Raw genomic sequence first — 12,832 nt, 5'->3', positions numbered from 1 at the left:
TGCTTGACTTCTAAAATTATATCTGTCTCTAAAAATATATGACACATTTCTATAAATCAATAATTCTTAAGCTCAACAGCAGACATCCATTGTAATCGACTGACTAGATTGCATGAAGCTGTAGTGGATAATACAAGCGCTGGAACACCAAACAGATACCATTAGCTTTTTTTAATGAATCTTTGGTTTTGGACTGTTTCGGCACTTCATCTTTATCCAACCATTGTGCCGAACACTTGCGATTGTCAAAAAGAATCCATTTTTCACCACACATAACAATATGTGCAGAACTGGTTCACCTTTATGTTGTGACAGCAAAGAAAGGCAAGTTTTGAACAATTTCTCTTTTGATACTTATTTAATTCATGCAGACCCCATCTGTCCAGCTTCTTTACCTTGCCCATTTGTTTCCAATGCTCCAAAATTGCTGGAATAGTAATGTCAAACCTTGCTGCTAATTCACACATAGGTTGAGATGAATTTGCTTCCACTATAGCTTTCAGCTTATGATTATCCACCTTGGTTTCAGGTCACCCACATGGCTCATTTTCAAATGAAAATCACTGGAACAGAACTTCTCAAATCATCGATGTACTGTGCATTCATTAGCCACATCCTTCCCAAACACTTCACTGATATTTCAAGCTGTTTGCACTGCATTGGTTCCATAACAGAACTCATATTCAAAAATAACATGAATTTTTGACCACAGATTCACAAAACTTGCTCAAAAAAAAATGTGAAAGATAACCACAAGCCAAAATGTGTGTTTGAAAGAATGAGGATGTACTTTCACAATTAAAAAAAAAAAAAGAGACGTGTCAAAGTGAAATGTCAGCGATATCAACTGTCAAACTTAGTACTTAAGGAAACTGGACATTCCATACTTAATAACCTAAATGGTATTCTGTACTATAAATATCTGATTTGCTTCTCCAATTGCCCCAAACAGCTATGAGGTCCTTCAGAAAAGGAGCTGTGTATCTTGCTGACTTCTATATTCCTAGCACTAATACACAGCATAGTACAGCTCTTTATATTAAAATGTAAAAGTTTGAAAAATTATACTTCCTTTCAAGCTCTAAACGATATAATGAAGGAAGATAAAGTTAATTTTAATTAAAGTGAATCTCAAATTGAAACATACTTAAAAGTACTAGGCCTCCCTACTAATTAAACAATATATAATCATAAACATTAAATATACTCTTACAAATTCACTGGTTCAGTTTTTACATTTCAAAAGTAAACCACAAGGGTATACATAATATGCCATTTTTTATTTCAAAAACATACACATGTACATACATTTATAAAAATGCTTGCTGAATCTGGAAGATATAACACCAATGACTATGTTTGGAAGAAAGGAAGTGGGAAATATATACTTTCTTATAGCTTTATACTATTTATTTTAACAAATATACACTGTATATCATCAAATCTAAAATGGCATAAATTAGAAGATGTATCATCGTTTTTGTATCACTAAGGAAAAAAAGCTCTCCATTAAATTAATACATACCGTTGATTGTGAGATGCACTCTGATTTCAGAGATGTTAACATATTAAAAAAAATTTTTAGGCTGGGTGCAGTGGCTCACGCCTGTAATCCTAGCACTCTGGGAGGCCAAGGCGGGCGGATCTTTTGAGCTCAGGAGTTCGAGACCAGCCTGAGCAAGAGCGAGACCCTGTCTCTACTAAAAATAGAAAGAAATAATCTGGACAGCTAAAAAAATATATATATATAGAAAAAAATTAGCCGGGCATGGTGGCACATGCCTGTAGTCCCAGCTACTCAGGAGGCTGAGGCAGAAGGATTGCTTAAGCCCAGGAGTTTGAGGTTGCTGTGAGCCTGACGCCACGGCACTCTAGCTCGGGCAACAGAGCGAGACTTTGTCTCAAAAAAAAAAAATTTTTAGACACCATGAAATATACTATCATTTTTATAATTAGCCAGGTTAAAAATTTAACAACAAAAGAAAAAAATTATCTGGTTTGACTATCAGCCAGGACTATATATTTATCCCAATTTCTTCGGTATAATAAGCAAGTAAAGATCCAGAAAAGACAACCAGAATAACACAAATAAATATCAGGTTTAACTGTCATGAATAATTTTTGGAATTATTACATTCTAGTAATTCACATGTAGCTCAGATATGGACCTTCAAAACTGAGTGACAAGATGAGAAGTTCTTAGAATTAATAGAAATTCAATGTTAAAATTATTTACCTGTCAGTAAGGAAGGCACAAATAAGATTTTTTGCTTCTTTTGATATGTCATTATCATCAGGGAAGGTAAGTGAATTTTTATGGTTCATAATCTTACTATAAGTCCCAACCAGAGAATCTGCATAAAAAGGTGTATCACCTGAAAATTCGATAGGGAAAACAAAAGCAAAATAAAATACATTTGAAAAAAAGCTGTTTCAAAGAAAGTCAAAGATTAAGTATGTGTTAAACTAAAAACATACACTTAACATAAAAAAAGAACACATCACAAAGTTGCTCTAACCCTCTAAAAAGCTTTTAAAAACACATACAAAGCAGGTTTAAATCATGTTTATTGCCTACAAAACCAACATTGCTTAATGTAATAAGTATTATATTAGAAGAAGCCAACTGGTGAGTTTTGGGAATAACTATATTAGAGAAATAAAATTCTCCTTTACTCACCTACAAGCATTTCATATAAAAATACCCCAACTGACCACCAGTCACATTCTCTTCCATAATAACCATCACCACCTTGGGATTTTAATACTTCTGGGGAAATATAATCAGGTGTTCCAACTGCTGTATCACATCGTACCATACCTTCCTAAAAAGAGTGGCAGTTCAAGTTCTGAATTAGGATATAAAGTCTCAATTATTTAAAATTTCTTACTTTTTAATATAATCTGTAGAACTCTAAATCTTTGGGCTATAAATATCACATCATATCAAACCTTAATGCAAACTTGACAAAAGCTAACATGGCTTAATCATATATACATACTATTACACAATATATTCATAATATATACATATATACTATATAACGAGGATCAGTGATTTTTATTTTATAATAATGGTCACTAGAAAGACATATTGCCACCATTTATTATTCCCTAGTTGTGTCAATATTATGATCTCATTTTAAATGCCGAAAACAAGTACATAAGCCAAGGCAAATAGATTGAGGGGCTGATAGGATGGGGCATTTTATAACTTATTAATATAAATGCTGACTTCATCTTTTACTAAAATAGTTGTTCGTGAAGAAAACATACAGAAGTTAACTGTACAAACATAAAATGGGGAAACGTATGGGAAAAGAACATACTAGTGTTAAGCACACTGAATATCTGTCTGATAACTATTTTATTTTTTAAATTTAGAGACAGGGTCTTGCTCTGTTGCCCAGGTTGGAGTGTAGTAGCATGATAACGGCTCACCACAGCCTCAAACTCCTGGGCTCAAGTGATCCTCTCACCTCAGCCTCCAGAGTAGCTGAGACTACAGGCATGTACCACCATGCCCGGCTAACTTTATTTTGTAGAGATGGGGTCTTACTATGTTGCTCAGGCTGGTCTCAAACTCCTGGCCTCAAGAAGTCCCCCTACCCTGGCCTCCCAAATTACTGGGATTACAACCACTGTGCCGATCTGATAATGCATTTTAAACTACCTCCTTCCCCCCACCCCCCGCCAAATATTTACTTGTTACCTATTTTAGCTGGTATTAATGTAACAGAAATATAATTAAATGTTCACACAAAAGTTCTCATGCAGTACTTCCTTCTAACCAAGAAATTTCCTTTTAAAATAATAAATACAGCTTCCTCACTATTGTTCTGTGATAAGTTTCAAAGAATATAAACTGTTTCAACTGAACATAAAGCAACATACTTGCTCCTTCAGCTGTGTATGTAAGTTATTATATAAATAGTAAGGATGGCTATCTTTTAAGATTGAATCCTAAAACAAGCAGTAAAATCATTTACATGTTAACAGAAGGTAAGTAAAACACTAAAAAATACACACATTACTGAAATCCAAATTTTATGAAAGTCTAATTTTAACAGTGTCATAAGTATTTAGTGACATTTAAGCTAATTCCATTCCTAGTTACCAGTAGTATATATTACAGAGTTGTTATGAAAGATTTAGTAAATCTGGCAATCCACATTTACCCTAAATAGAGAGGAAAAAATAAATCACTAACAATTTACTAATACAACATTGAAACCATGGTATCTGGTTCAACAAATAAGGTCACATCAATTCTGGACAAGCCCAGATATGGTTAGTAAATTCCTACAGCATTTCTAGAGAAGCATTTATCTTGAATTAACAAAAACTAAATTCAAATCTAATTAACCTTATTCATCTTCATACAAGTACCAAAATCTGCTAACTTCAAATGTCCAGATTTATCCAGCAGCATATTATCAGGCTTCACATCTCTAAGGGGAAAAAAAAAACAGTAGAGTATTTCTGAAACAGATCAGACACTATGAAGATTATGAATCAGTTATTTTACGTATTCTCACCCCATCTAGATATGGCCACCTTTCATCTATACATGCTCTCTATCTATATCTATAAATTGAATTTCCTCAAGGAAATTCCTTTGTATGTTAATGCCTCAGAAGAAGACAAATATATTTCCTTTTCTTTTAAGTAAAGTTTGATTCTTCCAGAGGGAAAATCAAATCATTTGAGAGAGATTAACCATCAAATATATAACCCTCAGACATAAAAGGTAATTGAAACATATAAGATAGATAAGTATATGAAGAACCCCAGGACATGGTCTAAGTCACTTTCAGTTTGATCCCTGACACGCAGGCACAGCAATTGCATGTAGGATTTAAGCGGTATGTGCAGAACAAATGAAACTATTCTAATGAATAAATATGACATACCCACTAATTAAAAGCAAAGTAATTTGTATATACAAAATTAGAATCAAAGTTTTAACACTCTGGCACATATCTCCAAAAACTATCTTACAACCTTTACTTTTCAGAATACCATATAAAATATATGTAATCTGATAAGTGATATTAAAGAATACATTTATATCAACATTAAACTGAAATGCTAAAACTATGAACTTCAAAGTATTAAATTCTGGATACCATGTCATAGGGGAGGAAAATAGGTACATTTAGAGTGGGAAATGTTAATCAAATAAAGTTATTTTCAGATATTCCCTTCAACAAATGAGACAATTTAAAGCATTTTTATCTTTACCTATGAATAAAACCCATGGAATGAATTGCATCCAATGCAAGAACTACTTCTGCAGTATAGAAGCGTGCCCATTTTTCAGGTACATCATAGTTGCTCATTAAGTTTACAAGATCTCCACCAGGCATGTATTCCATCACCATATAGAGATAACGATCATCTTGGAATGCATAAAAAAGCTATACAAATACAAAAAACAAACAAATTCATTAAGATTAAACAAAACTGTTTCATTTAAAAAGTGGCAAAAATACTAATATAAGATTTAAGTAAAATAATCAAATTGTAGAGCACTAGTTGTAAGTACATTTTTTTAAAAAAGGCAAACACAAATGCCATAGAGACACTTAAATATGCAAAAGAACCTTAAGCTGGCTATTCTGAAGAGTTAGATGAAGACGTGTTTTTCTTCATAACTTTCTATACTATTTGAATTTTTTATACTGAGAATTTTTTTAAAAATTGTAACATTTGCAATAAAGAACATATTGGGTTTTTGTTTTTGTTTTATTGATACAGAGTCTCACTTTGTCACCCAGGCTAGAGTGCAGTGGCGTCATCATACCACACTGCAACCTATAAAACTCCTGGGCTCAAGTCATCCTCCTGCCTCAGCCTCCTGAGTAGCTGGGACTCCAGGTGCATGCCACCACATCCGGCTAATTTTTCTATTTTTCATAGAGACAGGGTCTGGCTCTTGCTCAGGCTGATTTCGAACTCATGATCTCAAGCAATCCTCCAGACTCCGCCTCCCAAAGTGCTAGGATTATAGGTGTGAGCCACCACACCCAGCCTCAATATTGTACTTCTAATTTAACTTGTGCATTAGTGGGGTCTACTCTTAAATTTACATCAACACCACAATTCTCAAGCAGTCTATGATAAATTTTCAGTTGCTCCTTATTAGCTGTGTGACTTTGGCAATTTGCTTAACCTCTCCATGTCCCTGTGACTATAATCCCTTTTAGAAGAGTGTAAGGGACTATACCTTGTTTAACTTTTATACCTGCTAATTAGTCAAGCATACAGATGCCTGGCAGTTAGCAAGTGCTTAATAAATGTTTAAAGAACAAAATCATAAATTAATCTACAATGTGGAGGTGTATCTAACAGGAATTAACTACCTTTCAGGGTTGTTAAAGATTCTCGAATACACAAAGCACTTAAAGCAATAGATGTTCAATAAATGACAGGAGGAGCAGTAACAGCTAACAAGGAAGTAGGAAGAGGGCAGTGGCTAGAGTCTAAGTAGGAAGGGTGAAATCCACTAATATGAAATTGGCAAGAATCTCAGGCATGAATATATTATGTGACCAAGACTGAAGTAAAAACAAGAGAAAATTTACAAAAGAACATTTTAAGTAAATACAAGACGTTTAGAATTAAATTAAGCCCTAGAAAAAACGAATCTATTGCTTGTCTTAAAATCTTCAAATTCCATTTTTTCAATAGTGTTTAATAATTTTAGTTACAGACTTAGTTACTTTAATTTAAAAAATAGATTTTGGGGGAAGGGGGAAGGATAAGAAACTAAGCAGCATTTCACGACTATCCCAGATTAAAGTGTACAATTTGTCATTTGGGTTCCATAATTTAACAAATATTGTTAATTTGGTGGCAGTTGACCCTACTTATCTCTGAATACAATGTACCCAAGAGAAACAAAGCTTTGAGCACCTAAATTGTAAATTTAGCTCTGAAAGTAACAATCAGGTCATACATCTTTTAACTATTTAACACTGCACATTCATATTATCAGTGGTTGTCAACCAGAGGTGATACTGTTCCTGGACTGCTACCCCTACCAAAGGACACTGAACGACGTCTGAACGCACTTTTGGTTGTTAGAACTGGTTTGCGGTGGGGTAGGGAAAGTTGCTAATAGCATCTCCTGGGTAGAGGCCAGGAATGCTGCCAAACATCCTAAATAAGCATAACAATAATTGGAATTATGCATAGAATACCCTTGACAACAAAGAATTATCTAGCCCCAATTGTCAATAACACCAAGCCTGAGAAACCCTGATGTGTACAGTTGATAAAAACAGAGCAAACATTTCAAGTCTAAAAAGTGTTAATACATAAAATAAATCTTCAACATTTTCCATATCCTTTTTATTCCAATTACTAGTATGCTTCTTTAGAATAGTCTTCATTATATAATATAAATAAATAAATCACAAAAGACATGTTAGAAAATTAGAAACGGTCTAGTCAAGTTTACTTCCCCTATATGAAATCTTACATTCAGGACCCCAATATATAAGACAGATAAAAACATGGAGCTGCTCTTGCTAAAGCAGAGGTAGAAAACCCAGAATTATTAATATAATCTACCAAAAATGCTGCTTGACCCCATGACTTCGCCCAAGGTACCTCCACAATTGAAAATAATCAATCAAAGACAACTTTCACATTTATGAGGGAGCAAACTGTGACCCACAGATGTTAAATAACTTGGCCACAGCTTCATAGATAGGCCCATAACAATCAAGACTAGGACGTACAGCTACTGACTTTGAGTGTATTTTTCTTTCTACTGAAAACCTAAAGCCAACACAGTATTATTTGAAGACCTAGCTTAACTCAATCTCTTCTCACTTTCCCTTCATTTCCTCCACTCCTTCCTCTTCACAAAATAAGAGAGACAAATAGATGAATAGACAGTTAAGTAAGAGAATCTCATGTTTAGAAAAAACTTAACATTTTAATAAAAATAAAAGTATGTATTTAAAAGTAAAAGTATAATAATATATGTCTTCCCGCAAATCAAAGTTGATTATTTAAATTTTCTGTACCTTCTGTATTTAAAATATAGAATTTTAAATTCTATATTTAAATTACATTTTCTATATTTAAATTCTATAGAAACAACTATTTTGCTTTGGACTTTCTAGAGATGATTCAATAAAATTAAATTTTATGATTTTAAAAATAATGATATAATAGGCAATTTTGTAATTGCCAATAAATTCTCTATTACTACTCTAAAACACAAACTAAAGCTTCTCAGATAAACTTAGTTACAAACTAATACAGCAATAATGAAATAGCAGCAAAATCATACCTGAACGACCCAAGGACTGTTAGCAAAAGCCATGATGTCTCTTTCTTCCCAGAAAAAAGCAGAATCAGATCTCTTAATCATTTCAAATTTGCTGAGAAGCTTCATAGCATATACCTTCCTGGTGGATTTATGCCTTACCTTTAAAATTGAAAATGGAAAATAATGAACCTTTTGTTAACATTCACAGCTCAATGTTTCACAGAACAATTTACTAAATGATTCTAACACTTGTTAAATAATTTAACATTATTGTTTTGGTTATTTTTATTTCTTATCTTCTGTTAAATTGTTCCAATTAGCTACTGTCAAGGCTTTAATTACTAGAAATAAGTAACATTAGAAAAAACCTTTTTATTCCCTATATGATAGCATACTTCCCCCCTCCACCCTGCTAGGTATGCTGCTTCCTCTTTATAAAGCCTACTATTCCATAGCATTTTACATAGTCTAATATTAGGAGCAAAGATTTCTTTTCTGATGCTTGAGCCTTCCCATGAATGCCTGGGGAAAACACTTCCCACTATTGCTGGATTGGACCCTAGGCTTTCATACACTTAGGCAAGAATGTCTAGAGCAATTTAAAGGAAGAATTCTATAAAAACACTTTCCCAAATAACATGTAAAACACACAAGTGGATTTTTTGATTTAATAAAGTTCTTCTTTTTAAATCTCATTAAAATAACCTACCAATTGAACTTCTCCAAATGCACCTCTACCAATCACCTTCACTACTTCATAATCTTCAGCTTTCATTCGTAAATCTCTAATTTTATTTATTGTGTCTTTATCTGTATGAAAAGAAAAGTTTATAATTTTAAATCACTAAAGTATTATAACTAACACTACTTATTTTACATTCAAGTTCTTGAGAAACACAACAAAAAACTTCATTAAGGATTATTTGATATATAGTGAAACCTGAAGTTATAAAACAGAAATGTTCAATGTGCTGAGATTTTTTTTTTTTTTTTTTTTTTTTTTGAGACAGAGTCTCACTCTGTTGCCCAGGCTAGAGTGAGTGCCGTGGCGTCAGCCTAGCTCACAGCAACCTCAAACTCCTGAGCTCAAGCGATCCTCCTGTCTCAGCCTCCCGAGTAGCTGGGACTACAGGCATGCGCCACCATGCCCGGCTAATTTTTTCTATGTATATTTTTTTAGCTGTCCATATAATTTCTTTCTATTTTTTTAGTAGAGGTGGGGTCTCGCTCTTGCTCAGGCTGGTCTCGAACTCCTGAGCTCAAACGATCCGCCCACCTCGGCCTCCCAGAGTGCTAGGATTACAGGCGTGAGCCACCGCGCCCAGCCATGAGATTTTTTTTTTTTTTAAAAGTAAATTCTGGAATGATTTCACTATAGCTAATAAAAGCTTTTATTAAAATCTGACTTAACAGAATACTTTAAAAACAAATATTACACTATAAACAAAAACTGAGAATAATTAGCTAATTAGTTTTCCTGATATTTTAAGTACACATCAAATCTGAAATTAGGAAACATGGTAGACATTTTAGATTAACAGAATAAAATTTTCTTTTTATCCCATCAGTTTTGATGAACCTTTTAAAAAGATCGAATTAATTTTAGATATCAAAGGCAAATATGCTAAAGAATCACAGTAAATTTTCCAACTGGCAATCCTTTAGTATTTTTATCATTACATTTCTCCATTTGAACCTAGATTTTAAAATGCACAGTGAAAATCACTGCAATTATTTGTATAAACCTGTCAAGCTACAAACTACAGTAATTTAAAAATCCCACTGGATAGATATTCTAATTCCTAATTTGGTCATAGATTAAAATAGGGCTATTTTAATCCACATGGGTCAACATTGGCATGAGATTACATGGAAAAGCTTCACATTTCAGAGTTGCATAAAATACAGAACAGCTATTAAACTTAAGTTCTAGTTCCTAATGAAAGCTGCATTAACATTCTTGTCTCTCTTTTTAAAAACGTACATTTAAACTCCAGTGTTTGTGTACATTTGTGACCAATAAACTCATGCAACAGACAGCAAATTTCCACAAGGGATAACAAAAGTACATTTAACTTTAGTTACATACTCACTGCAAGATGCACCAGAGACATAGACAATGATAAATTAATTCTCTGCACAAATATTTGTGTCTACAACACAAGCTATACAGTAATCACTGGAGATATACATAAAGATAACTTTACAACATAGTTTCTGCTCTTAAGTAGGTCAAACTCTAGGAAATCAAACAAAAACAAACAGTGAAAAAAATTATTTTAAAAAATGTAATAAGGGAGGTAAGCACAGAGTTTTTGAAGTACTAAGGAGGACACCTAACCCAAGCCTGCCTAGGTGGGAGATGGCTAGAAAGGCTTTCTGGGGATGATAACACCTGAAAAAGTCTAACATGAAGAGTAGCAGTTAGCCAGAGAGAGAATGAAAGAAAAAACATTACAGGCAAATGGACAACATAAAGCACAGTGGAACTATATACAAAAGGTTCTGTACTGCTAAAGTATCAGGTTTGCAGTAAAGATTGGTGAAAAGAGGCTGGAGAGCCCCAAACTAGTTAAGGAGCTTGAACTTCACCTGCAGCCCAGAAGTATAAATTATTATTTATCAAAAATCTTTTCACATTAAAGTTTAAAGTAGCTCAATATGTAAAATAGATCAAAGAAACTGCTCTGCTCTTAAGGGAGGAAGGGGTGGTGCCAAAGGTGTCGGAGAGGGGCCAGAGCCTCATCTACTTTATGGTCTTCCATGATACAGTCCCCGAGAAGCACAATTTGAAAACTACTGCTATGGGCAGGAAGCCATGAAAAGAAATTAAGGCAGATAAAACAACATGGTCAAACTTACATTTCAGCTAAACTACTCTGGGAAATACGTAAATGATGAATTCAACATGGGCAAGACTGGAAGTGAGGAAAATTTTAAGAGTACTATAATATTCTAGATGAGAGATAAGAAAGTCTGAACCAGGATAATGTGTTATTATAATAGCTTGTGGGGCTGAGAAAGGATCCTTAGCTCTAGTTATACAAAGTTTGGAGTCATAAATAGGCTATAAAACCTTGAGGAAAACTGCAGACAAGTCATGTGAAACCCAAAAGATCTTTCTGTGTTCTGCTGCTTTGGATTTAGCTTGCCCTCGTATAGGTTTATACACCAATAAGTGTAAGTGCCTCTTGTTTTACGCTTTCAGTCAAACTCAGAGTTTCTATGTCTCTAGTTTTCCTAGCTCATTTCACCAAGGGTCCAATTTAGAACTAATCAACAACTTAATGGTAAAAAGTCTAACCAGTAGACTTTAGTTTCCTAAACACTCAGGAATATTTATTCATATCCACCCTAATATTAGGATCTTAAAACTGAAGCTTATTTATTGTAAAGTAGTAATGTAGCAAATCCACTCCTTGGGGATACTATTATAGCCTGATCTTCAGGCTTATGTCTCCTTTGAGATAGAAAATAATGGATATGGTCAGGCGTGGTGGTTCATGCCTATAATCCTAGCACTTTGGAAGGTCAAAATGGGAGGACTGCTTGAGGCCAGGAATTCAAGATTAGACTGAGAAACACCGCAAGACTCCCATCTCTACAAAAAATAACAAAAATTAGCTGGGTGCCTTGGTACACACCTGTAGTCCCAGTTACTCAGGAGGCTGAGGCAGGAAGATTGCTTGAGCCCAGCAGTTTGAGGCTGTAGTGAGCTATGATCGGGCCACTGCACGCTAGCCTGAGTGACAGAGTTAGACCCTTTCTCAAAACAAAACAAACAAACAAAAAACCAAGAAAGAAAATGATACATACACTAGAAGATGTTCTCAAATCTATCTTAGATGATTGGATATTACCAGATCTCCATACTCCATATATAGGAAACGTGGACTGGTTCTTAACTGGAATCTCTGGGACAGTCAAGAATATCCATAATAACACTTCCACTTCCTTTATCTGGCATATGGCCTTCCTAACCTCAGTTCTGTGTTTTATGACATAATTGGTGACAATCCCAGATTAGTCAATTCCTTCCTCATCCCGTAAAGTAATTTCCTACTCCTCTTTCAAATCTGAACAATCTCTGGGACCTCTTATACACATTTAGGCAGCATAGGGCATTCTTAGACATGGTTATACAATGGTTACTCATTGTTTCATTCTTCATAACCATACTATGCTCAGATTTAAAATTAATTGTAAATATGAATATTTTATAATCCCAATTAATGTCAAAACACCAAGACAGGACATAAATAATAAAAGCAATAAGCATTAAGGACAGGAAGATGAGTGATAGCTGTTTTCTAAAATCATTTCCTAGAGGCACTAAGAAAAATGGAGAGGAAAGGACAAATTTGGGGGGGGTGGGACTTAAAAAACAAAAAAAAACTTGTTGAGTGACCATATGCGAGGAAGAAATCAGAATCAAGGATGACATATTTAAAACAAATATCCATTTGGAACCCACTATGTGACAGACAATATTCTGAAAATTGGGGACAAACAGGATCTCTGGTCTTATGGAGATCATACTCTACA

The 12,832-nt window shown here is 34.1% G+C and overlaps 1 protein-coding gene across 1 annotated transcript in view; it reads right to left on the bottom strand.

Moving 5' to 3' along the window:
- Window positions 1-12,832, bottom strand: part of ROCK1 (Rho associated coiled-coil containing protein kinase 1) — a 140,303-nt gene that overhangs the window by 73,601 nt on the left and 53,870 nt on the right. Inside the window, exons 3-8 of the mRNA XM_069468526.1 lie at window positions 8,997-9,097; window positions 8,309-8,446; window positions 5,245-5,420; window positions 4,367-4,451; window positions 2,681-2,825; window positions 2,237-2,375 (exon numbers count right to left, since the gene is read on the bottom strand). Of these exons, the coding sequence (XP_069324627.1) occupies window positions 2,237-2,375; window positions 2,681-2,825; window positions 4,367-4,451; window positions 5,245-5,420; window positions 8,309-8,446; window positions 8,997-9,097 (784 nt within the window). The remainder of the gene's footprint in view (window positions 1-2,236; window positions 2,376-2,680; window positions 2,826-4,366; window positions 4,452-5,244; window positions 5,421-8,308; window positions 8,447-8,996; window positions 9,098-12,832) is intronic.

Source organism: Eulemur rufifrons, chromosome 5 (assembly GCF_041146395.1).
Source record: "Eulemur rufifrons isolate Redbay chromosome 5, OSU_ERuf_1, whole genome shotgun sequence".
NCBI lineage: Eukaryota > Metazoa > Chordata > Mammalia > Primates > Lemuridae > Eulemur > Eulemur rufifrons.
Note: the sequence above shows the minus strand (reverse complement) of the source record. Positions and strands in the feature narration are given on the sequence as shown.